General features: G+C 45.8%; 1 protein-coding gene across 6 annotated transcripts in view; it reads left to right on the top strand.

Moving 5' to 3' along the window:
- The window catches only part of MYO18B (myosin XVIIIB), a 1,127,577-nt gene that overhangs the window by 755,445 nt on the left and 344,202 nt on the right, over positions 1-27,930 (top strand). For all 6 annotated transcript variants that reach the window (XM_063913212.1, XM_063913213.1, XM_063913208.1 and 3 more), the window contains exon 35: positions 14,840-14,992. In XM_063913212.1, coding sequence (XP_063769282.1) covers positions 14,840-14,992 — 153 coding nt within the window. The remainder of the gene's footprint in view (positions 1-14,839; positions 14,993-27,930) is intronic.

Here is a 27,930-nt window from a genome sequence, read left to right as displayed (position 1 = left end):
ATGAGTCAGTGTGACTCATTGTAATGCCAGCAACTATGAGTCCCTTCACTGTGGCTGTGGGCCTATTTTCAATGGGGGGCCTGGAGCTGCAGCTCCATCCGCCCCATTGTTAATCCGGCCCTGAATGCAGGGATAGGACAGGAGAATACAATAGAGGCATAGTATAGAGGGTTACAATACAGAGATATGGTAGAGGGCTATAACAGGGATATGATAGAACGGTGAGATAGAGTTATGGTAGAGGGATATGATAGAAGAATACAATAGAGGGGTATGATAAAGGAATACAATAAAGGATATGATTGAAGAATACAATAAAAGGAGAAAAGTTGCATAAAATAATTTAAAGCCTGAAATCTCTGCATGACGAATTGGTAGTAATAGAGACTGGATAGCAGGAAGTAGGAGGAAGTTATATAACGGGATTTAGTTATGTGACTGGCAGTCAGGAGACCGTTGGTCACAATACCATTGGCTACATCCCGCCCCCGTCTAAATCTCGACAGTAGGGACTATTACATGACACCCATAGAGTGAGAATAGAACCTGTGGCGAGTGCAGCGAGCCTGCAAGGAGCTTTGTTGCGCTCTCCCCCCCACCGGCATTCTGCTGCCGGGTTCTCGCGGTCAGTATGCTGGTAAGCCATACCTAGCCCAATATAACAGGTAATGTCTGCATGGAGGAGATAACAAGGGACCAGGATGAAGAGAGGTGTGGCAAGAGGTTGTTACAATGTATGCCTTGCTTTAGGCTATTATAATGTAATACATGCTAATGCACTGTTATTTCTCTTCTTGGGGATTAGTGAATACTGGGCCTGATCCAGGTCTGTAAGCAAAGCAAAAAAAAAGCACACAACTGGGCAAAACCATGTTGCACTACAGGTGGGGCTGATGTAACACGTGCAGAGAGATTTATATTTGGGTGGTTTATTTTTTTTTTCTGTGCAGGTTAAATACTGGATATTTTTAAACTGCAATTCAGATTTCAGTTTGAACGCACCTCTCTGCACATGTTACATCTGCCCCACCTGCAATGGAACATGTTTTTGCCCATTAGTGTGCCTTTTTGGTTTGCTAACAAACCTGAAAAAGCCCCACTGCTCGCAATAGAAACAAGGCCACTGGGGGTAATTCTGAGTTGATCGCAGCAGCAAATTTGTTAGCAGTTGGGCAAAACCATGTGCACTGCAAGAGGGGCAGATGTAACATGTGCAGAGAGAGTTAGATTTGGGTGGGGTGTGATCAGGGGTTAAAGTGACCTGGAACGGGGCGGAACTGCTTTCCGTCAGTTCCATTTGGAGACGGAACGCAGTTCCGCCTCCTCCGGCTCACCTAAACCTATTTGTCCCCCGGCGCCGCACAGGGAGATGACGGGCGCCTGCTGAGATTGTGTTACCAGTGGGCGCCCGTCTTTCCTCACTGAAAGCAGTACTGAGCTCCGGCTTCCGGCGCTGTCACTGTGCGGCGTGCGCTATGGGAGAGACGTCAGTCATGACGTGTCTCTCATAGTGCTGAGGAGCGGACGCCAAGAGAGGAGGACTGCAGCGGTCTGGAAACGGGAACGGGGCTCGGTGAGTATGGTGGATTTTTTCTCCCTTAGTGCAGCGGGGGCATCTACTGGGGGCAAACTACTGGGGGACATTACTACTTGGGGGACATCAACAAGGGACATTACTACTGGGGGCATTATTACTGGGGGGGCATCTACTGGGGGCATTACTACTGGGGGGTCATCTATTGGGGCAAACTCCTGGGGGGCATTACCACTGGGGGCAGCTACTGGGGGCAAACTACTGGAGGACATTATTACTGGGGGGCATCTACTGGGGGCAAACTACGGGGGGACATTACTACTGTGGGGCATCAACAAGGGACATTACTACTGGGGGGAGGGGGCATTACTACTGGGGGCAAACTACTGGGGGCATTACTACTGGGGGTCATCTATTGGGGCAGCTACTGGGGGCAAACTAATTGAAGACATTATTACTGGGGGGCATCTACTTCGGGCAAACTACTGGGGGCAAACTACTGGGGGACATTATTACTAGGGGGCATCTACTGGGGGCAAACTACTGGGGGACATTACTACTGGGGGGCATCAACAAGGGACATTACTACTGGGGGGAGGGGGCATTATTACTGGGGGGCATTACTACTTGGGGGTCATATATTGGGAGCAAACTCCTAGGGGGCAGCTACTGGGTGCAAACTACTGGGGGACATTATTACTGTGGGGCATCTACTTCGGGCAAACTACTGGGGGCCATTATTACTGGGGGCCAACTACAAGGGGGCAAACTACTGGGGGTAAGCTACAAGGGGGCAAGCTACTGGGGGCAAGCTACAGGAGGGCATTTCTACTGGCGGCGTAACTACAGGGGCATTACTACTTGGTGGCTAAACTACAGGGGGGCTAAACTATAAGGGGGGCATAACTACAGGGGCTAAACTACAAGGGGGGCATAACTACAGGGGCTAAACTACTGGAGGCATAACTACAGGGGCTAAACTACAATGGGGCAAACTACTGGGGGCATTACCACTGGGAGGCTAAACTAAAGGGGGGAGTAAACTACTGGGGTCATAACTGCAGGGTTATTACCACTGGGGGCATAACTACTAGGGCGCTAAACGACTGGGGGCATTACTACAGGCAACATTACTACTGGGGGCAATACAACACAGGGGCATTACCATTAAGGGCATTACTAATGGGGGCACTACTAATGAGGGCATTGTAAAGGGGGCACTTCATAAGGGGCATCACTCCTGGGGACATAAGGGGCACTACTACTGGGGGAATTGCATAAGGGGCACCACTACTATGGGCTCTATATAAGGGGCACTACCACTGTGGGCACTACGAGTACAGTGGACAGTGCATAATGAGCACTACTACTGTGGGCATTGTATAAGAAGCGCTACTGTGGTGGGCATTATGTGTATTACGGGGTGCTACTACTGTGGGCGTTATTACTATTGTGTGACCATGCCCCATTCTTTTGGAGACCATGACCCTTTTTTTGCGGCGCGCGCCTACGGCGCACGCAATACCTCTATTACTTGGGCGCCGTCGGGAGGGGGGAGAGTTCCACCACCTCTCTAGGACCACTTTAAGCACTGGGTGTGATCAAACTGAAATCTAAATTGCAGTGTAAAAATAAAGCAGCCAGTATTTACCCTACACAGAAACAATATAACCCACCCAAATCTAACTCTCTCTGCACATGTTACATCTGTCCCACCTGCACTGCACATGGTTTTGCCCAACTGCTAATAAATTTGCTGCTGCGATCAACTCTGAATTACCCCCACTCTCTCTACTATCAAAATATTATACGTTCAGTAGCAAGCCAAGTATACAAGGGATGTTTGGCCTGCTATACTTCCACTTTCTGGCATTTTTGGCTCTATCAAACCTAAAACAATAACTAAAAATTACTTTTTGAGTGAGAAGAAATACAGCAAATTAGCATCAGGAAAATTAGAGGCAAGAAGGAATCATTTGCTTTTTTGAACATACCTGTCTTGATTCTACTAAATACAGTACATCATGCGGCCAGGGTTGGACTGGCCCATAGGGACTATGGTGTATTCTCTACAGTTCATTGCTGTTATTAATCTAGTACATTATCATGATACACTAGCACTATTTACTATATATATATTTATCAAGGGGCCCAGACAACATTCGCTAATGGTTACCCAAGCCTCTGTGTGGGCTGGCCACACCCCTAAGCATGGGCCCCTACCACTGGATTCCCCAGTGAGCACTTCATGGCCCAGGCCGACACTGCATGCTGTGTGATCCAGAAAACAGAGTATCCTAGAGAAGTTTGAGAGCACTCCCAAGTAAGTCCATGAGGTACTGGTCAGTCAGCGAGTGACCCACTTTGTAAATGTAATCCGTTCTGAGAGGTTTTGTTGCTCTTTCAGGATATGATTAAACTGCTATATAAACATCATATACATGTAAGTAGATATGAGTACTAGAGATGAGCGGGTTCGGTTTCTCTGAATCCGAACCCGCCAGAACTTCATGTTTTTTTTCACGGGTCCGAGCGACTCGGATCTTCCCGCCTTGCTCGGTTAACCCGAGCGCGCCCGAACGTCATCATGACGCTGTCGGATTCTCGCGAGGCTCGGATTCTATCGCGAGACTCGGATTCTATATAAGGAGCCGCGCGTCGCCGCCATTTTCACACGTGCATTGAGATTGATAGGGAGAGGACGTGGCTGGCGTCCTCTCCGTTTAGAATAGATTAGAGAGACACTTGATTTACTAATTTTGGGGAGCATTAGGAGTACTCAGTACAGTGCAGAGTTTTGCTGATAGTGACCACCAGTTTTATTTATAATCCGTTCTCTGCCTGAAAAAAGCGATACACAGCACACAGTGACTCAGTCACATACCATATCTGTGTGCACTGCTCAGGCTCAGGCCAGTGTGCTGCATCATCTATTATCTATATATAATAATATTATATATATCTGTCTGACTGCTCAGCTCACACAGCTTATAATTGTGGGGGAGACTGGGGAGCACTACTGCAGTGCCAGTTATAGGTTATAGCAGGAGCCAGGAGTACATAATATATTATATAGTGAGTGACCACCAGACACACAGTGCAGTTTATTTAATATATCCGTTCTCTGCCTGAAAAAAGCGATACACACAGTGACTCAGTCAGTCACATACCATATCTGTGTGCACTGCTCAGGCTCAGGCCAGTGTGCTGCACAATCTATATATATTATATATCTGTCTGACTGCTCAGCTCACACAGCTTATAATTGTGGGGGAGACTGGGGAGCACTACTGCAGTGCCAGTTATAGGTTATAGCAGGAGCCAGGAGTACATAATATTATATTAAAATTAAACAGTGCACACTTTTGCTGCAGGAGTGCCACTGCCAGTGTGACTAGTGACCAGTGACCTGACCACCAGTATATATAATATTAGTAGTATACTATCTCTTTATCAACCAGTCTATATTAGCAGCAGACACAGTACAGTGCGGTAGTTCACGGCTGTGGCTACCTCTGTGTCGGCACTCGGCAGCCCGTCCATAATTGTATATACCACCTAACCGTGGTTTTTTTTTCTTTCTTTATACATACATACTAGTTACGAGTATACTATCTCTTTATCAACCAGTCTATATATTAGCAGCAGACACAGTACAGTGCGGTAGTTCACGGCTGTGGCTACCTCTGTGTCGGCACTCGGCAGCCCGTCCATAATTGTATATACCACCTAACCGTGGTTTTTTTTTCTTTCTTTATACATACATACTAGTTACGAGTATACTATCTCTTTATCAACCAGTCTATATATTAGCAGCAGACACAGTACAGTGCGGTAGTTCACGGCTGTGGCTACCTCTGTGTCGGCACTCGGCAGCCCGTCCATAATTGTATATACCACCTAACCGTGGTTTTTTTTTCTTTCTTTATACATACATACTAGTTACGAGTATACTATCTCTTTATCAACCAGTCTATATATTAGCAGCAGACACAGTACAGTGCGGTAGTTCACGGCTGTGGCTACCTCTGTGTCGGCACTCGGCAGCCCGTCCATAATTGTATATACCACCTAACCGTGGTTTTTTTTTCTTTCTTTATACATACATACTAGTTACGAGTATACTATCTCTTTATCAACCAGTCTATATATTAGCAGCAGACACAGTACAGTGCGGTAGTTCACGGCTGTGGCTACCTCTGTGTCGGCACTCGGCAGCCCGTCCATAATTGTATATACCACCTAACCGTGGTTTTTTTTTCTTTCTTTATACATACATACTAGTTACGAGTATACTATCTCTTTATCAACCAGTCTATATTAGCAGCAGACACAGTACAGTGCGGTAGTTCACGGCTGTGGCTACCTCTGTGTCGGCACTCGGCAGCCCGTCCATAATTGTATATACCACCTAACCGTGGTTTTTTTTTCTTTCTTTATACATACATACTAGTTACGAGTATACTATCTCTTTATCAACCAGTCTATATATTAGCAGCAGACACAGTACAGTGCGGTAGTTCACGGCTGTGGCTACCTCTGTGTCGGCACTCGGCAGCCCGTCCATAATTGTATACTAGTATCCAATCCATCCATCTCCATTGTTTACCTGAGGTGCCTTTTAGTTGTGCCTATTAAAATATGGAGAACAAAAATGTTGAGGTTCCAAAATTAGGGAAAGATCAAGATCCACTTCCACCTCGTGCTGAAGCTGCTGCCACTAGTCATGGCCGAGACGATGAAATGCCAGCAACGTCGTCTGCCAAGGCCGATGCCCAATGGCATAGTACAGAGCATGTCAAAACCAAAACACCAAATATCAGTAAAAAAAGGACTCCAAAACCTAAAATAAAATTGTCGGAGGAGAAGCGTAAACTTGCCAATATGCCATTTACCACACGGAGTGGCAAGGAACGGCTGAGGCCCTGGCCTATGTTCATGGCTAGTGGTTCAGCTTCACATGAGGATGGAAGCACTCAGCCTCTCGCTAGAAAACTGAAAAGACTCAAGCTGGCAAAAGCACCGCAAAGAACTGTGCGTTCTTTGAAATCCCAAATCCACAAGGAGAGTCCAATTGTGTCGGTTGCGATGCCTGACCTTCCCAACACTGGACGTGAAGAGCATGCGCCTTCCACCATTTGCACGCCCCCTGCAAGTGCTGGAAGGAGCACCCGCAGTCCAGTTCCTGATAGTCAGATTGAAGATGTCAGTGTTGAAGTACACCAGGATGAGGAGGATATGGGTGTTGCTGGCGCTGGGGAGGAAATTGACCAGGAGGATTCTGATGGTGAGGTGGTTTGTTTAAGTCAGGCACCCGGGGAGACACCTGTTGTCCGTGGGAGGAATATGGCCGTTGACATGCCAGGTGAAAATACCAAAAAAATCAGCTCTTCGGTGTGGAGGTATTTCACCAGAAATGCGGACAACAGGTGTCAAGCCGTGTGTTCCCTTTGTCAAGCTGTAATAAGTAGGGGTAAGGACGTTAACCACCTCGGAACATCCTCCCTTATACATCACCTGCAGCGCATTCATAATAAGTCAGTGACAAGTTCAAAAACTTTGGGTGACAGCGGAAGCAGTCCACTGACCAGTAAATCCCTTCCTCTTGTAACCAAGCTCACGCAAACCACCCCACCAACTCCCTCAGTGTCAATTTCCTCCTTCCCCAGGAATGCCAATAGTCCTGCAGGCCATGTCACTGGCAATTCTGACGAGTCCTCTCCTGCCTGGGATTCCTCCGATGCATCCTTGCGTGTAACGCCTACTGCTGCTGGCGCTGCTGTTGTTGCCGCTGGGAGTCGATGGTCATCCCAGAGGGGAAGTCGTAAGCCCACTTGTACTACTTCCAGTAAGCAATTGACTGTTCAACAGTCCTTTGCGAGGAAGATGAAATATCACAGCAGTCATCCTACTGCAAAGCGGATAACTGAGTCCTTGACAACTATGTTGGTGTTAGACGTGCGTCCGGTATCCGCCGTTAGTTCACAGGGAACTAGACAATTTATTGAGGCAGTGTGCCCCCGTTACCAAATACCATCTAGGTTCCACTTCTCTAGGCAGGCGATACCGAGAATGTACACAGACGTCAGAAAAAGACTCACCAGTGTCCTAAAAAATGCAGTTGTACCCAATGTCCACTTAACCACGGACATGTGGACAAGTGGAGCAGGGCAGGGTCAGGACTATATGACTGTGACAGCCCACTGGGTAGATGTATGGACTCCCGCCGCAAGAACAGCAGCGGCGGCACCAGTAGCAGCATCTCGCAAACGCCAACTCTTTCCTAGGCAGGCTACGCTTTGTATCACCGCTTTCCAGAATACGCACACAGCTGAAAACCTCTTACGGCAACTGAGGAAGATCATCGCGGAATGGCTTACCCCAATTGGACTCTCCTGTGGATTTGTGGCATCGGACAATGCCAGCAATATTGTGTGTGCATTAAATATGGGCAAATTCCAGCACGTCCCATGTTTTGCACATACCTTGAATTTGGTGGTGCAGAATTTTTTAAAAAACGACAGGGGCGTGCAAGAGATGCTGTCGGTGGCCAGAAAAATTGCGGGACACTTTCGGCGTACAGGCACCACGTACAGAAGACTGGAGCACCACCAAAAACTACTGAACCTGCCCTGCCATCATCTGAAGCAAGAAGTGGTAACGAGGTGGAATTCAACCCTCTATATGCTTCAGAGGTTGGAGGAGCAGCAAAAGGCCATTCAAGCCTATACAATTGAGCACGATATAGTAGGTGGAATGCACCTGTCTCAAGTGCAGTGGAGAATGATTTCAACGTTGTGCAAGGTTCTGATGCCCTTTGAACTTGCCACACGTGAAGTCAGTTCAGACACTGCCAGCCTGAGTCAGGTCATTCCCCTCATCAGGCTTTTGCAGAAGAAGCTGGAGGCATTGAAGAAGGAGCTAAAAGGGAGCGATTCCGCTAGGCATGTGGGACTTGTGGATGCAGCCCTTAATTCGCTTAACAAGGATTCACGGGTGGTCAATCTGTTGAAATCAGAGCACTACATTTTGGCCACCGTGCTCGATCCTAGATTTAAAGCCTACCTTGGATCTCTCTTTCCGGCAGACACAGGTCTGCTGGGGTTGAAAGACCTGCTGGTGACAAAATTGTCAAGTCAAGCGGAACGCGACCTGTCAACATCTCCTCCTTCACATTCTCCCGCAACTGGGGGTGCGAGGAAAAGGCTCAGAATTCCGAGCCCACCCGCTGGCGGTGATGCAGGGCAGTCTGGAGCGACTGCTGATGCTGACATCTGGTCCGGACTGAAGGACCTGACAACGATTACGGACATGTCGTCTACTGTCACTGCATATGATTCTCTCAACATTGATAGAATGGTGGAGGATTATATGAGTGACCGCATCCAAGTAGGCACGTCACACAGTCCGTACTTATACTGGCAGGAAAAAGAGGCAATTTGGAGGCCCTTGCACAAACTGGCTTTATTCTACCTAAGTTGCCCTCCCACAAGTGTGTACTCCGAAAGAGTGTTTAGTGCCGCCGCTCACCTTGTCAGCAATCGGCGTACGAGGTTACATCCAGAAAATGTGGAGAAGATGATGTTCATTAAAATGAATTATAATCAATTCCTCCGCGGAGACATTGACCAGCAGCAATTGCCTCCACAAAGTACACAGGGAGCTGAGATGGTGGATTCCAGTGGGGACGAATTGATAATCTGTGAGGAGGGGGATGTACACGGTGATATATCGGAGGGTGAAGATGAGGTGGACATCTTGCCTCTGTAGAGCCAGTTTGTGCAAGGAGAGATTAATTGCTTCTTTTTTGGGGGGGGTCCAAACCAACCCGTCATATCAGTCACAGTCGTGTGGCAGACCCTGTCACTGAAATGATGGGTTGGTTAAAGTGTGCATGTCCTGTTTTGTTTATAAAACATAAGGGTGGGTGGGAGGGCCCAAGGACAATTCCATCTTGCACCTCTTTTTTCTTTTCTTTTTCTTTGCATCATGTGCTGATTGGGGAGGTTTTTTTGGAAGGGACATCCTGCGTGACACTGCAGTGCCACTCCTAGATGGGCCCGGTGTTTGTGTCGGCCACTAGAGTCGCTAATCTTACTCACACAGTCAGCTACCTCATTGCGCCTCTTTTTTTCTTTGCGTCATGTGCTGTTTGGGGAGGGTTTTTTGGAAGGGACATCCTGCGTGACACTGCAGTGCCACTCCTAGATGGGCCCGGTGTTTGTGTCGGCCACTAGGGTCGCTAATCTTACTCACACAGCTACCTCATTGCGCCTCTTTTTTTCTTTGCGTCATGTGCTGTTTGGGGAGGGTTTTTTGGAAGGGACATCCTGCGTGACACTGCAGTGCCACTCCTAGATGGGCCCGGTGTTTGTGTCGGCCACTAGGGTCGCTAATCTTACTCACACAGCTACCTCATTGCGCCTCTTTTTTTCTTTGCGTCATGTGCTGTTTGGGGAGGGTTTTTTGGAAGGGACATCCTGCGTGACACTGCAGTGCCACTCCTAGATGGGCCCGGTGTTTGTGTCGGCCACTAGGGTCGCTTATCTTACTCACACAGCGACCTCGGTGCAAATTTTTGGACTAAAAATAATATTGTGAGGTGTGAGGTATTCAGAATAGACTGAAAATGAGTGTAAATTATGGTTTTTGAGGTTAATAATACTTTGGGATCAAAATGACCCCCAAATTCTATGATTTAAGCTGTTTTTTAGTGTTTTTTGAAAAAAACACCCGAATCCAAAACACACCCGAATCCGACAAAAAAAATTCGGTGAGGTTTTGCCAAAACGCGTTCGAACCCAAAACACGGCCGCGGAACCGAACCCAAAACCAAAACACAAAACCCGAAAAATTTCAGGCGCTCATCTCTAATGAGTACACAAGCTATATACTGTACTTAAAAATATTGACAAATGAAATGATCCTGCTGACTCCTATATTAGTGCAGTCTGTCAGGATACTAGCAGACCTGTTTGCCTTAGCTGGTCTGCAATGACATATTGGAATCTTTCTGTAGGTGCATATACATAGTATATCAGGCCAGATAGGCTATTATAAATGAATCCCTTGTGTGCTGCCATCCTCCCCTGGCAGTAATACTGTAAAGTATCATCTGCAGTGGAACTGCAACTTTATAAAAAAAAAACCACCTCATTTATCTCTCTGTAAAGTGAAATAGATTGCCAGTATGATTTATCAAACAGGTTTTAAGCAACAAGGGAAACATAAAGAAAAAAATTCAATTTCACACTAAGATTATACTAGTCGGGAAGTGAGTTCAATGGACACAGAAGATGCTGTTACAGAATGGTTTCATTTGGTCCCTGGGTACTGCACAGAATGTAATCGTTATTATAAACCTTAGCAGGAAAACAAAATATAAACAAGATATGCACCCGCCGTGGCTATAATAAATGATACAATGTACAAGGGATATATCATATACTGTATTACAGTTAATTGATAGTTTTGCAATCCATAAACTCATATACTGTAGGCTTGTATTCATTAGTTTTATACTTTACTTGTATAACGTTACAGGCATGCTCATTTCACTGTTCATTCACAGTATAAATACAAATCCTCATTATGTTTTTGGCCCATTGCCTTCATTATTTAGCCTTTGTGCAGGGGCATTTTCACAGAATATGAGACCTACAGTATGACAGTGTAGCAGCAGTGTCCTCCCCCCTACCCCCTGTATCTGTTGCCAGTGATGCCAACCTGCCAGCTTTCTATAAACGATGCCTGATTATACGGTATGACTTACACAGTTGTTATATATGTTTCCTGCACTGTTCACTTGCTGTTACATCCTGACGAAAAGGCCAGGGTGGCCTTGAAACGTTGACGAGTATGGAGATTTGATACTTCTTTAATACACAAACCTTTGCTTAAGGAATTGGGGAGTGCCGCCTCGTTTTTGGTATACAAAGACACTGGTAATTATTAATTAATACTGTGGGAAGGCACCCCTATACATTGTACTTTTTCATCCCGAGTGCCAAGCTGAATGCAGTATATATATATATATATATATATATATATATATATATATAGTAGATAGGGATGGATCGGCACTCTCCCACACTGTGCAGTTCTGCTCCGGTGCCTTCTGGATAAATCGTGTGTGTGTGTGTGTGTGTGTGTGTGTGTGTGTGTGTGTGTTTTTTTTCTTTGTTTTTATTTAAGTAACAAACTCATTTTATGAATCTGTGAAACCATTATAAATTATATGTAATTAACAATACACAAACACAACTAAGGATTACACATATCTTCGCTAATTACCTTGATCTATTGTAAATTAGATTCTGCAGTCACATCACATTTCGCTATTACATTGTTATGACCAATTTTGGAAGATATCTTTAATTTAATAACCACAGAATGTTTTGCCTGTTTTTTCTTTGTTTAGTTACTGAAAAATGTTTTTCCGATTCAAACAGAAATAGTGCTGAGCTTGTGCAGTCTTATAAATGTGTGATTTGCATATTCCTGCATATTCTTAAAATAATAGATATGCTTAAGGGATAGAAATATCTGCACTTGGAACAGCTAGAATACTTTCACCTGGGTTGAATATTGATTACCCACTAGTGACAGTGGGGCAGATGTATTAACCTGGAGAAGGCATAAGGAAGTGATAAACCAGTGATATGTGCAAGGTGATAAAGGCACCAGCCAATCCAGTGCCGTAACTAGACATTTTAGCGCTGTGTGCAAGAAATGTCATCGGCGCTCCCCCCCCCCCCCCCCTTCTTATGGAAAACGGGCAGGGGTGTGGCCACAAAATAATACCAGTTCATATTACGGTGCACAGTAGTCTCCAATACTCAAATGATGCCGCACAGTAGCGCCACTACACCAGGTAGAGCCATTACAGCAGACAGCGTCCCCTTTTTTACACATTACGGCAGACAGCGTCACCCTTTTTACACATTACGTCAGACAGCGTCCCCTTTTTACACATTACGGTAGACAGCGTCCCCCTTTTTACACATTACGGCAGACAGCGTCCCCTTTATTACACATTACGGCAGACAGCGTCCCCTTTATTACAAATTACGGCAGACAGCGTCCCCCTTTTTACACATTATGGCAGACAGCGTCCCCCTTTTTACACATTACGGCAGACAGCGCCCCCTTTTTACACTTTACGGCAGACAGCGCCCCCTTTTTACACATTACGGCAGACAGCGTCCCCCTTTTTACACATTACGGCAGACGGTGTCCCCCTTTTTACACATTACGGCAGACAGCATCCCCCTTTTTACACATTACGGCAGACAGCATCCCCTTTTTACAGCACACACATAACCCCTGGCCTTATCCCCTATAACTCCTGTCCCCCCACATACACCCCATATTCTTCTAATTCTCCAAACCCCTAGACCTCCTGTCCCCCCCACATAAACAGCCACGCACCTGTTTGGTGACCACCTCCAGTTTGGGCCGGAGCTCCCTCCGCAGCTGCGTGGATCCCCTCCTGCCTGGAGGCTTCAGATAGCCCCTATGCAGCACATGGATGTAGCCATGGAGGGGAGCACAGTGGAGCTGGGTATGAGACAGCTGGGGAGCAGGGAGCAGAGAAGCTCCCAGCCAGAGGTGCTGTATTGCGGTTCGCAGCGCCCGTCTTCCTCCTGTAGGACATAGGTGTAAGGTACCGGAGGGGAGGGGGGGAGGCAATAAGGCTGTCAGAGGCGTGCCGCGGCTCAGTCCATGACGCGGCGGCGGCGGGGGGGTCGAGCTCCTGCAGCTGCACTTCTTCTGCCCGTCTTACCAATGCCGGAGGCGCGCTGCTGAGGAGGGGGGGAGGCAATACCGGAGGCACGTTGCTGAGGGGGGTGAGGCAATACCGGAGGCGCGCTGCTGAGGGAGGGGGGGAGGCAGTACCGAAGGCGCGCTGCTGAGGGAGGGGGGAAGGCAGTACCAAAGGCGCGCTGCGGCTCAGTCCATAAAGCGGAGTGGGGAAGGGGGGGGGGGGGTTTGGGCCTCCTGCAGCTGCACTTTGAGCCCTGGCTTGGAGAGGTGGGAGGCGGAGCTGACATTCATCCACCGGCGCTGTCTATTATAGACCCAGCCCCAGGTCATCCTGCGCTGTGTGCAAGGCACACAGCGCACATACCTAGTTACGGCTCTGAGCCAATCAGATCCTAACTGTTAATTTACTTCTTGGAGCTGATTGGCTGGTGCCTTTGTCACCTTGCACATATCGTTGGTTTATCACTTGCTTATGCCTTCTCCAGGTTAATACATCTGCCCCAGTTTCCCTTAGCTGTCAACTTTCAATAAAGTATTCTCTTACCTAGCATCAAGTGTCAGAAATATTATTGGAAATTGATACAATTTCTTATACTACAGCGAGATATATTGCGTATGATTGTGTCACATATGAGAAAATTACTGTATTACAAAATAAGTTGTTCATTTCCCAAACTAAAAGTTATACATTCACTTTTCAAGGATTTCCATGGAAAATGTGTAACTATCCTGAGAAATGTAGCTTTAAGCTAACAGTAACTGTACATCACCTTTGCAAAAACTAAGCGGACAGGTTATTCTGCTGTACTGTACCAGGTCCCCAATCTGCTGCGAAAATAGTAGATGTGAGACCTCTTCTGAAAAGACCTTGTGTAAAGCTGAGGCGGCCTGGTGGGGGTGGGGGGTTAATAGAAAATAGGTAGTACGTTGTCCAGATTTTTTAAATTTTCACTGTTTGCAGAGAACAAATTTGCAACGAGAGTATACAGCTATCAAGGCAAACAGTCAGTTGCCTGTACTTTGGGTGAATTACCCAAGTTTGCACTAGGTGCAAATGTAGATGCCCAGGTGAATGGGACAGTAAGGTTTGCAAAGCACTAGCTAGGTAATCCCCTTAATTTGTTTTCAGTATATGCAGGGCCAGATTAAACCTTGGGGGTGCCCGGGGCACTTAAGAACAGGGAGCCCGTATGGAAGGTGGGGGATATATAATAAATTGTGTAGAAGCTGGGATCCCTTTGTCACTTACAGCTCTCTCCACCCTCCTATCTCTCCTCTGGTCAGAAAGCTCTGTCAGTAGCTCATGAAACATGATATTCCTGTGTCTCTGCCTACACTGCATACTGTCCTGCTCACATTCTAGCTGCTGGTTCTGCTGCTGCCTAAGAGGGAAAGCTAGTGATGTCAGTGTGCTCTGGCTAGGGGGTCCCCTGACAAAGGGGGGACCCGGAGTACAGTATGCCCTGGATCCCCCCCTTAATCTGGCTATGAGTATATGTAGGAGGGCCACATAGACTAATAAGAATGTTTATGCTCCAGATAGGACATCGAGACTTTGATGTTGAAAAACGGCTACGGAGAGATCTGAAGAGGACTCATGCCTTGCTGGCTGACCTGCAGCTACTGCTAGCCACCATGGCAGACTCGGGACAACCTGTGAATTCTGGAGAACTAGAAAAAGTTCATATACAGGTGAAATTTGAAATTATCACATAGAATATATCACATATCTCCAATTCAATATTATATCATGATTTTTAGACATTTGATTACTGTTGAATGCATTCTAATTATTCTAGAATAAATCAAGATGTAGAAACTTTAGGAATTACTGTAGATATGTATCAAGGAGAACATACACACTAACAACAATTCACCATAAAAATTCAGCACACTCTTCATTCTGAATGAAATGTGTTAAACTTAATGTGACCCTTTCTAATACTATACCACCCTGTTCTATAAACTATGCACATAACACTGATATATCTGTTAAATCACTTAGACAATTGTTTTTCTTAAACATGTATCATCAATAATGATATAGAGAAAACTATGTAATGCAGTCTTGACAATTATGGTTTTTTGACTGGGCTGATTTGGAGGCACCGCAGACAGAGCGCAGGGCATGCCCCCACAGTGACGGAAAATGGGGGCATGGCTTGTGATTGCTGAACTCCGCAAAGCCACGCCCCCTTTACAACAGACGAGAGCATCCCGCATCACCTGCTGAAAATGTTGGGAGGTATGCAGTATACTGATCCACTGACATAGTATCTACTAGTAACATCTTTAACCACTGTGAGTCTTTGAATGCATTACTTGTGAGAAGGTCAGATGCTGAAACCAAGAACCAAACTGCCCTTACGTTTATCTCTTAAACTGGTTTAAGAGGCATATGTATGTTTAAAAAAGTGGACAAATGTGATGATATAGAGATATATGCTGTTCTGATCTGTGTTATGAATACAGTATATTGATATATTAATACGACTTTTCCCTCCGAACATTAATACTAAATGTGTCGGTAAGGGGAATATAATATGAAATGCAGCATTTGTGAGAACTGGGAAATGCTTTTCAACTTCTCTAAAAGGTACTAGACATTAGTGTATCCGGATTATGTTTAAAACTCGGAGTTTGATATTTTCCATAGGAAAACATCAGGATGCGACTTTGCTTTGTGCGAGTTGCAGAAAACATGCAAGTTTGCTTGTTCCCAAATCCTATTACATTGGTCAAGTATACAAAATGTGCGGGTTTAGCGCTAAACTCGCACATTTTGCAAACTTGGATCCTATTCCATTTGTTTGCATGTGTCACCTCATTAAAACTTAAAAATTGTTCATCTCTTAACTGTACACAAGTATGAAAGGGCCTAATTCAGAGTTGATCGCAACAGCAAATTTGTTAGCAGTTGGGCAAAACCATGGGCCTAATTCAGACCTGATTGCTCGCTAGGGTTTTTTTGCACTGCTGTGAACAGATAGTCGCCGCCCATAGGGGAGTATATTTTTGCTTTGCAAGTTTGTGAACGCATGTGTAGCAGAGCTGTACGAACAGATCTTGTGCAGTTTCTGAGTAGCCCAGGACTTACTCAGCCGCTGCGATCATTTCAGCCTGTCCGGGACCGGAATTGACGTCAGGAACCCTCCCTGCAAACGTTTGTAGTTGTACACACCTGCGTTTTTGCAACCACACCCAGAAAACGGTCAGTTGCCACCCACAAATGGCTTCTTCCTGTCAATCTCCTTGCGATCGCCCGTGCGAATGGATTCTTCGCACAAACCCATCGCTGAGCGGCGATCTGCTTTGTACCTGTGCGACACGCCTGCGCATTTCGGTGCATACGCATGCGCAGTTCTGACCTGATCGCAGCGCTGCAAAAAACGCTAGCGCACAATCAGGTCTGAATTAGCCCCCATGTGCACTGCATGGGGGGCTGATATAACATATCCAGAGAGAGTTAGATTTGGGTGGGGTGTGTTCAAACAGAAATCTAAATTGCAGTGTAAAAATAAAGCAGCCAGTTTTTACCCTGCACAGAAACAAAATAACCCACCCAAATCTAAGTCTCTCTGCACATGTTATATCTGCCACACCTGCAGTGCACATGGTTTTGCCCAACTACTAACAAATTTGCTGCTGCGATCAACTCTGAATTACCCCCAAAATCATTCATGGCATCTGTGTCATAACAGCAGCTCCTACCAGGCCGTTTCACATATGTATAGAGTCAATAGCTTAACTTTAACACAATCTAGCAGCGACTTTAGAAAAGGCAATAGATCATTTTCAGATTAAATAGAGCAATTCTAAAATCTGAGATTTAGAAATTGCTTTAATTATGTTCTATTCAATCATTTTCAGAACATTTTCATTCCATATTTCTACATTCCGTTGTTTCTAGGCTTGTGATTTGAATCTTTATTTTAACCTAATAGTTGATTTTAAGATGAGTCTGGAAATAAAAGGATATGTAACTGTTTTAAATTCACATTTAAATGTCACTCAGTACACGAACCAAGCGGAATTAGCTTTTATCTGATCTGCCAAGAGAGAGTGTCCAAGAGGATCGAAAAATGAATTTACCAATGGGCTCTTTGCCATGTCCTGTTGTGTTAACTGTAATAAATATGCTCAATCTGCTACTGCACAGCTTGCCTCACTGTTCATAGATTCTCATCCCACTTACAAACTGATCTGTACTTCAGTGTTTAGATGGCATGTGTTCAGCTAAAGGAGCTTACCATTGTGGCCGGTGCAAGGATTAGTATTGTCCAACACCAGCATAATCCTCCCAACAGTTGGCTTTGTTCTGCTCTAAAAATAAACACTTTGCAAAATAAACCAGAATTGAGAGTGACCACAGAGGAATATCTAATAAATTGCAACACAGCTGCCTTCACTATTTTCTGCCCAAATCTCCCGATGATTATAGTAAGAACTCTTGGCTGGAAAAAGGCTTGAGTACGCATGCTTCATGTACCAGGTTCATTGAATTATCCCACAGTGCCCCTGTTCTGCAGAAGAAGTAAATCATAACATTGAACAAACTTAGGCTGCAACACATCACTGTTTGTCCAATACACAGATGCCAATTCATACATTGTTTTCTGCCAGTCAGCAATTACTTTTCATTTTTCTGATGCAAGTTTGTTAGTAAATAGCCTCCAATTTCTCTATCGTCCTTGTGGATGCTGGGGTTCCTGAAAGGACCATGGGGAATAGCGGCTCCGCAGGAGACAGGGCACAAAAAGTAAAGCTTTCCGATCAGGTGGTGTGCACTGGCTCCTCCCCCTATGACCCTCCTCCAGACTCCAGTTAGATTTTTGTGCCCGGCCGAGAAGGGTGCAATCTAGGTGGCTCTCCTAAAGAGCTGCTTAGAGAAAGTTTAGCTTAGGTTTTTTATTTTACAGTGAGTCCTGCTGGCAACAGGATCACTGCAACGAGGGACTTAGGGGAGAAGGAGTGAACTCACCTGCGTGCAGGATGGATTGGCTTCTTGGCTACTGGACATCAGCTCCAGAGGGACGATCACAGGTACAGCCTGGATGGTCACCGGAGCCGCGCCGCCGGCCCCCTTGCAGATGCTGAAGTAAGAAGAGGTCCAGAATCGGCGGCTGAAGACTCCTGCAGTCTTCTAAAGGTAGCGCACAGCACTGCAGCTGTGCGCCATTTTCCTCTCAGCACACTTCACACGGCAGTCACTGAGGGTGCAGGGCGCTGGGAGGGGGGCGCCCTGGGAGGCAAATGAAAACCTTTTTTGGCGAAAAATACCTCACATATAGCCCCCAGAGGCTATATGGAGATATTTAACCCCTGCCAAGATTCACTAAATAGCGGGAGACGAGCCCGCCGAAAAAGGGGCGGGGCCTATCTCCTCAGCACACAGCGCCATTTTCTCTCACAGAAAGCCTGGAGAGAAGGCTCCCAGGCTCTCCCCTGCACTGCACTACAGAAACAGGGTTAAAACAGAGAGGGGGGGCACTGATTTTGGCGATATTGAGATATATAAAGATGCTATAAGGGAAAACACTTATATAAGGTTGTCCCTATATAATTATAGCGTTTTGGTGTGTGCTGGCAAACTCTCCCTCTGTCTCCCCAAAGGGCTAGTGTGGGTCCTGTCCTCTGTCAGAGCATTCCCGGTGTGTGTGCTGTGTGTCGGTACGTGTGTGTCGACATGTTGAGGACGATGTTGGTGAGGAGGCGGAGAAATTGCCTGTAATGGTGATGTCACTCTCTAGGGAGTCGACACCGGAATGGATGGCTTATTTAGGGAATTACGTGAGAATGTCAACACGCTGCAAGGTCGGTTGACGACGTGAGACGGCCGACAAACTATTAGTACCGGTCCAGGCGTCTCAGAAACACCGTCAGGGGCGTTAAAAACGCCCATTTACCTCAGTCGGTCGACACAGACACGGACACTGAATCCAGTGTCGACGGTGAATAAACAAACGTATTTCTCATTAGGGCCACACGTTAAGGGCAATGAAGGAGGTGTTGCATATTTCTGATACTACAAGTACCACAAAAAAGGGTATTATGTGGGAGTGAAAAAACTACCTGTAGTTTTTCCTGAATCAGATAAAATAAAATGAAGTGTGTGATGATGCGTGGGGTTACCCCGATAGCAAATATTGGCGTTATACCCTTTCCCGCCAGAAATTAGGGCGCGTTGGGAAACACCCCTTAGGGTGATAAGGCGCTCACACGCTTATCAAGTGGCGTTACCGTCTCCAGATACGGCCGCCCTCAAGGAGCCAGCTGATAGGAAGCTGGAAAGATATCCTAAAAAGTATATACACACATACGGTGGTTATACTGCGACCAGCGATCGCCATCAGCCTGGAGATGCAGTGCTGGGTTGGCTTGGTCGGATTCCCTGACTGAAAATATTTTATTCATATAGGGCATTTAATAGGATGCATTCTATATATATGTACGTGAGATGCACAGAGGGATATTTGCTCTCTGGCATCAAGATAAGTACGTTGTCCATATCACCCAGAAGATGTCATGGACACGACAGTGGTCAGGTGATACAGATCCCATACGGCACATGGAAGTATTGCCGTATAAAGGGAAGGAGTTAGTTGGGGTCGGTCCATCGGACCTGGGGACCACGGCAACAGCTGGGAAATCCAACCTTTTTACCCCAAGTTACATCTCAGCTGAAAAAGACACCGTCTTTTCAGCCTCAATCCTTCCTTTCCCATGAGGGCATGCAGGCAAAAGGCCAGTCATATCTGCCCAGACATAGAGGTAAGGGAAGTAGACTGCAGCAGGCAGCCCCTTCCCAGGAAAAGAAGCCCTCCACCGCGTCTGCCAAGTCCTCAGCATGACGCTGGGGCCATGCAAGCGGACTCAAGGTGGGGGGGTAGTCTCAAGAGTCTCAGCGCGCAGTGGGATCACTCGCAGGTTGACCCCTAGATAGTACAAGTATTATCCCAGGGGTACAGATTGGAGAGTCGAGACATCTTCTCCTCGCAGGTTTCTGAAGTCTGCTTTACCAACGGCTCCCTCCGACAGGGAGGCAGCATTGGAAACAATTCACAAGCTGTATATCCAGCAGGTGATAATCAAAGTACCCCTCCTACAACAAGGAAAAGGGTATTATTTTTCCACACTATATTGTGGTACTGACGCCAGACGGCTTGGTGAGACATAGTCTAAACTGAAATCTTTGAACACTTACATAAAAGGTTCAAATCGAGATGGAGTCACTCAGAGCAGTGATAGCGAACCGGAAAAAAGGGGACTATATGGTGTCCCTGGACATCAAGGATTACCTCCATGTCCAAATTTGCCCTTCTCAACAAGGGTACCTCTGGTTCGTGGTACAGAACTGTCAATATCAGTTTCAGACGATGCCGTTTGAATTATCCACGGCACCCCGGGCCTTTTACCAAGGTAATGGCCGAAAAGATGTTTCTTCAAAGAAAAAAGGCATCTAAATTATCCCTTACTTGGACGATATCCTGAAAAGGGCAAGTTCCAGAGAACAGTTGGAGGTCGGAAGAGCACTATCTAAAGTAGTTCTACGACAGCACGACTGGATTCTAAATATTCCAAGAATCGCAGCTGTTTTCCGACGATACGTCTGCTGTTCCTAGGAATGATTCTGGGCATAGTCCAGAAAAAGGTGTTCCTCCGGGAGGAAAAAGCCAAGGAGTTATTCGACCTAGTCAGAAACCTCCTAAAACCAGGCCAAGTATCAGTGCATCAATGCACAGGAGTCCTGGGAAAAATGGTGGCTTCTTACGAAGCGATTCCATTCGGCAGATTTCAGGGGAATTGCTGGACGAATGGTCCGGATCGCATTTTCAGATGCATCAGCGGATAATCCTGTCTCCAAGGACAAGGGTGTCTCTTCTGTGGGGGCTGCAGAGTGCTCATCTTTTAGAGGGCAGCACACTCAGCATTCAGGACTGTGTTCTGGGGACCACGGATACCAGCCTGAGAGGCTGGGGAGTAGTCACACAGGGAAAAAATTTCCAAGGAAGTGTGGTCAAGTCTGGAGACTTCTCTCCACATGAATATACTGGAGCTAAGGGCAATTTACAATGCTCTGAGCCTAGGAAGACTCCTGCTTCAAAGTCAACCGGTGCTGATCCAGTAGGACATCATCATGGCGGTCGCCCACGTTATCAGACGGGGCGACACAAGAAGCAGGAGGGCAATGACAGATTCTTCGCTGGGCGGAAAATCATGTGATAACACTGTCAGCAGTGTTCATTCCGGGAGTGGGCAACTGGGAAGATTTCCTCAGCATAAATGAATTCCACCCGGAAAAGTGGAAACTTAATCTGGAAGTTTCCACATGATTGTAAACCGTTGGGAAAGACCAAAGGTGGTTATGATGGCGTCCCACCTGAAGCGCCAGGTCAAGAGACACTCAGGCAATAGCTGGGACGCTCTGGTAACACCGTCGGTGTACCAGTCGGTGTATGTGTTCCATCCTCTGCTTTTCATACCCAATGTATTGAAAATGATAGGAAGGAGAGGAGTAAGAACTATACTCGTGGCTCCGGTTTGGCCAAGAAGGACTTGGTTCCCGGAACTTCAAGAGATACTAAGAAGGGTCTTGATTCGGCAAGAACCGTGTCTGTTCCGGGACTTACCGCAACTGCGTTGACGCCAAGGCGGGTGAACGCCGGATCCTAAGGGAAAGAGGCATTCCGGAAGAGGTCATCCCTACCCTGGTCAGAGCCAGGAAGGAGGTGACCGCACAACGTTATCACCACTTAGGTGAAAATATGTGCCAGGGTGTGAGTCCAGGAAGGCTCCACGGAAGAATTTCAACTAGGTTAATTTCTACATTTCCTGCAAACAGGAGTGTCTATGGGTCTCAAATTGGGTCCATTAAGGTTCAAATTTTGGCCTGTTGATTTTCTTCCAGAAAGAAATTGGCTTCAGTTCCTGAAGTCCAGAAGTTGTTAAGGGAGTACTGCATATACAGCCCCTTTGATGTCTCCAGTGGCACTGGGCGATCTCAACGTAGTTTTGGGATTCCTAAAAAATCACATTGGTTTAAACAACTCAAATCTGTGGATTTGATATATCTCACATGGAAAATGACCATGCTGTTGGTCCTGGCCTCGGCCAGGCGAGTGTCAGAATTGGCGGCTTTATCTCACAAAGCCATATCTGATTGTCCATTCGGACAGAGCAAAGCTGCGGACTCGTCCCCAGTTTCTCCTTAAGGTGGTGTCAGCGTTTCACCTGAACCAGCTTATTGTGGTACCTGCGGCTACTAGGGACTTGGAGGACTCCAAGTTGCTGGATGTTATCAGGGCCCTGAAAATATAGTTTCCAGGTTGGCTGGAGTCAGGAAATCTGACTTGCTGTTTATCCTGTATGCACCCAACAATGCTGGGTGCTTCTGCTTCTAAGCAGTCGATTGCTCGTGGGATTGGTAGCACAATTCAACTTGCACATTCTGTGGCAGGCCTGCCACAGTCTAAATCTGTTAAGGCCCATTCCACAAGGAAGGTGGGCTTATCTTGGGCGGCTGCCCGAGGGGTCTCGGCATTACAACTTTGCCGAGCAGCTACGTGGTCGGGGGAGAACACGTTTGTAAAATTCTACAAATTTGATACCCTGGCAAAAGAGGACCTGGAGTTCTCTCATTCGGTGCTGCAGAGTCATCCGCACTCTCCCGCCCGTTTGGGAGCTTTGGTATAATCCCCATGGTCCTTTCAGGAACCCCAGCATCCACAAGGACGATAGAGAAAATAAGAATTTACTTACCGATAATTCTATTTCTCGGAGTCCGTAGTGGATGCTGGGCGCCCATCCCAAGTGCGGATTATCTGCAATACTTGTACATAGTTATTGCTAACTAAATCGGGTTATTGTTGTTGTGAGCCATCTTTTCAGAGGCTCCGCTGTTATCATACTGTTAACTGGGTTCAGATCACAGGTTGTACAGTGTGATTGGTGTGGCTGGTATGAGTCTTACCCGGGATTCAAAATTCCTCCCTTATTGTGTACGCTCGTCCGGGCACAGTACCTAACTGGAGTCTGGAGGAGGGTCATAGGGGGAGGAGCCAGTGCACACCACCTGATCGGAAAGCTTTACTTTTTGTGCCCTGTCTCCTGCGGAGCCGCTATTCCCCATGGTCCTTTCAGGAACCCCAGCATCCACTACGGACTCCGAGAAATAGAATTATCGGTAAGTAAATTCTTATTTTTTTTTGTATTGAAATACTTTTGTCTGAAATGTTACTTTTACACTTGTTCTTTATATTATTATATCCTAGTTACCTTGCATACAGCCAGTGTATGTATATTTGGTAAAACATTATGAGGCAGATAGGGTATCATGATACATTTATAAACAGTGAGAATTATAATTAATGCTCATGATAGATGCTATTAGAACTATGTCTTTGTAAGTGTTGTAAGTGCATTTTTGAGAAATGTATTGCAGTATGGGGGTAATTCCAAGTTGATCGCAGCAGGATTTTTTTTAGCAGTTGGGCAAAACCATGTGCACTGCATGGGAGGCAGATATAACATGTGCAGAAAGAGTTAGATTTGGGTGGGTTATTTTATTTCTGTGCAGGGTAAATACTGGCTGCTTTATTTTTACACTGCAAATTAGATTGCAGATTGAACACACCACACCCAAATCTAACTCTCTCTGCACATGTTAAATCTGCCTCCCCTGCAGTGCACATGGTTTTGCCCAACTGCTAAAAAAAATCCTGCTGCGATCAACTTGGAATTACCCCCTATATGCGATGACTATTAGCACAATTAGTGACCTCTCTACTTTTGCTTAGTATAACAGGTTAGAGCCTGTGGTTACTAAGCGAGAATTAATTTGGCAAACTTAAAATTTAAATGTAATATCCTGCCTCTACTTCACATAGCTTGGATGAAACACCAGCAGTAATGATGTATTTCAAATAGCTTGGCTTAATGTAAGTTTTGTAACTGAGCACTTCCAGCACAACACAAAGCCCGCAGCTGCATCTTACCTTAGAGGCGTAATTCATACTTGCAAAGCCATCTTTCAAAGTTGAAAGCATCTTGGAGATGTCCAAAAAGTTTGGTTGATGATCTTGGGCACTGGGTAGAAATGTACACCCACTTCCTCTTATCAAACTGACAGCTTACAACAACCTGAAAGCAAAAGGCCAAGGTAATTTGAGGGAGAGAATGATTGAAAAGAAAATGGGATTTGGTTGTGTTCTATTTTAGAGAGAAAATAGAGAAAAAATGCCTAAGAGATACCTAATAGTAGCACAAATGAGAGCTTCTCTGCAAGTCTCTAAATTGAAAACCTACAGTACAAGTAACAGACGTGCACAAATACAAAAGAGGAAAGCAAAAATTGGACAAAGGTATACTATGTAATATGCGATAATTCTTTGTATGTATATACTGTATGCTGTCAGCCATTCTTCTATCAGACAAGAAAGACCACCTTAATTTCTTAATCTCCAGTCATAAGTGATTTAGATCTGATCTCATGAAACCAATTTTTTAGCCAATATTTAGCCTATTCACTTGTTGTTTTGGTGCATTTCTTAATTAATTAATGATAAATATTGGGACCCAAGGTAACAATCTGGATAGGAGAGCAGGAAGGTCCAAAGGGTCCAAATAGAAGAGTAGCATGGTATGAATAGTTTTTGAAAGCTGCATGGGCCATGAAGCCAGGGCTGGATTATTCCTGTGGAGGGCCCAGGGCACTTAAGACATGGGGGTTCAAGGGAAGGGAGGGGGAAGGGTGTATATTAGATTGTGCATACCTCCCAGCATGGCCCATTCCAGAAGGGACAAATGCTCTCTACCTGGACTTCCCTTTTTAATACATGATTGGCATCACCTTGAACTATTTAATTGATAAGAAAGGTATTTTAACAGAGGTGATAAATTAAGAGGAAAATTTAGATTTAGACTAATAACTTAATAATACCTGGGTACTGTTTATAGCTCTACCTAATTGAGAGACAACTATTTTATAAAGTTGTCGTGTAGTGGAACAACCTTAAAATACACATACTTACACATTGGGACAGGACTCAGGAGGACTCTCTGCGTGTGTCTCTCTCTAGATCCGAATGCTCACATTAGATAATAGGTTACACTGGACCCAGACATCCAGTTGGGGAACAGGAGAAGCTGGGATCCCTTGGTCACTTACAACTCTCTATCCCCTCCTATCTCTTCTCTGGTCTGGATGCTCCATTGGTAGCTCATGAATCCTGATACTCCTGTGTCTCTGCCTACCCTGTATGCTTTCCTGTTTATATTCTGGATGTCTAGTTCTGCTGCTGCACAAGAGGGAGAGCTAGTAATGTCATTGTGCTCCAGCTACAAGGCCCCCTGACAGAGGGGGGCCCGGGTTACACTATCCGTCGCACCCCTTCCTTAATCTGGCTATGCATGGAGCCGGGTAGTGGCCTAACCAGCTTTTGACAGGTGGCGGAGGGGAGTTGCAAAAATACAGTGCACCCCCCCACTGGCTACACCACTGGCTCCCAGGTAGTGTAGGTATTATTTTCCAGGAAAATATTGTATTTGTTCCGCAGATGTAACAGAAACTAAAGAAGTAGTGAGTGCACGTAGAAACTATCTTAGGAGTCTTGTAGATGTCCCTTAATCTCTTATGTTGTGTTTAGAAGGGGTATGGGACTCCAGGTCGACAACAAAAAGGTAGACACACCTTAGGTCGACGCCAATTGGTTGACACGCCTTAGGTCGACATGGACAAAAGGTCGACATGAACAAAAGGTCGACATGAACAAGGTCGACATGGAAAAAGGTCGACATGAGTTTTTTTATGTTTTTTTGGTGCCGTTTTCTTCGTAGAGTGACCGGGAACCCCAATTAGTGCACCGCGTTCGCTCGCCATGCTTCGGGCATGGTGCCTTCGCTCCGCTCCGCTCGGCACAGATTACCGTTCCAATCATAGTCCACGTGGATCGTTAAGTATGAAAAGGTTCCAAAAAAGAAAAAAATTGTGAAAAACTCATGTCGACCTTGTTCCTGTCGACCTTTTGTCCATGTCGACCTTTTGTCCATGTAGACCTAAGGTGTGTCGACCAATTGGCGTCGACCTAAGGTGTGTCGACCTTTTTGTTGTCAACCTGGAGTCCGGATACCTTTAGAAGAAGGGTTGTGAGATACACATGCTGTATTGGGGAACTATGACTGAAACAGGATTGCTTGCACTGGCATGCACAGCACATTTCATTTGAATGTTTGCCCAACAAAATCCAGAATGGGATACTCTGCACTAAGGAGTTGTCTAGTACCACACAGAGGCATATCTTGTGCTATCAATCCCCCTCTCTTATCATCGTGTTACCCAGTCTCCCCCCATATCATGTCCCACCCAGTCCATTGGCCTATCTATCATGGGTGCTCTCATGTTCTTTAATACTTACCTCCTTGCAGTCCCACATTGATACTGAAATTACCATGAAAATGGAACAATAGCTATGGTGAATGCACAGTTAAAAAATTACAGGGAAAATGGCAACCAAAACATGTGCAATACACTCTAGTACAGCGCCAGAGTCTACTTGCTAGTGCTGCGACTAGAGGAGGGGGCCTAGATGGATCCTGTACACAGGCACCCTCCTCACTTGATACATTCCTGATCCAAACTCCCCCATATCATCATATCTCTCATCAATTCCCCCAAATCCATTACCTCACTTAACTATGAACAACGCTATGCAATGCAAAGAGGAGTTCTTGCATGCCCCATGGATATTCTGATCTGTAGACCTGCTAGACAAAATCAGTTTATTTACTATGTAGCAGTATCATTTATCTAAATGCTAACAAGATATATCTGTAGTCACTGTAAGTAGTAAAGCAGGGTGGTGTGACTCCCATATCAAAGATTACTTGTCTAATTTAGCCTACTGTAGATTGTGATCTGGGTTACACACAGACTTAGCGCTTCCTACATTACGTGCAGGACTATGCCTAAAGTAAATGTTTACATGCCAGGGAATAAGGGAGTGGCAATTAAATCAAGATAATATATAAGTCCACTATCCATCTCTGCTCTCTTCGGGGTCAGCTTGTGCCCCATTTGGCATCTTAAGGCTGTACCCACCCCTTCCCATCATGTGTGTGTCCTCCATAGGCACATCTCTGTCCCTTTTTTTACCTTGTGTGAAGCAAGGACAGAGCAGTATATGCTCCGCTTGGTACTTTGGTACCAAGCTGTAACATCATAGCCTGGCACCACTATTCCAGCCCAATATCACATGGTGGAGCAACAGCTGGCAGCTTTTTATAGGTATTCCAGCACATAGGGGCTGATGCAGAGTTGCATGGAAGTCATAACAAGTGTATCCATACTGCTTGCATGGAAATAAATGTGTATCTTCCATATGCAAAGTTACACGCGTCTATCTATATGTTTGTTGAAATACTCATCACCACTATCAGCGCACATTTGCACCAGCGCTATAATTGTTGTAAGAGATCGGTCTGAAATCGGATAGATATCTGTGGACACTCAACCCAGCATACAGTAGCTAGCAATTCCACGTACAGTATACGACTCACCGTACCTGCAAACACCCTGTTGCAATTGTGCATCAGCTCCATAGTGTGGGGTACCCACAGTGAAAACCAGGGGTAAA

This window comes from Pseudophryne corroboree, chromosome 1, assembly GCF_028390025.1.
Source record: "Pseudophryne corroboree isolate aPseCor3 chromosome 1, aPseCor3.hap2, whole genome shotgun sequence".
Classification (NCBI taxonomy): domain Eukaryota; kingdom Metazoa; phylum Chordata; class Amphibia; order Anura; family Myobatrachidae; genus Pseudophryne; species Pseudophryne corroboree.
The sequence above is the reverse complement of the archived record's forward strand: the minus strand, read 5'-3'. Positions and strand labels throughout refer to the sequence as shown.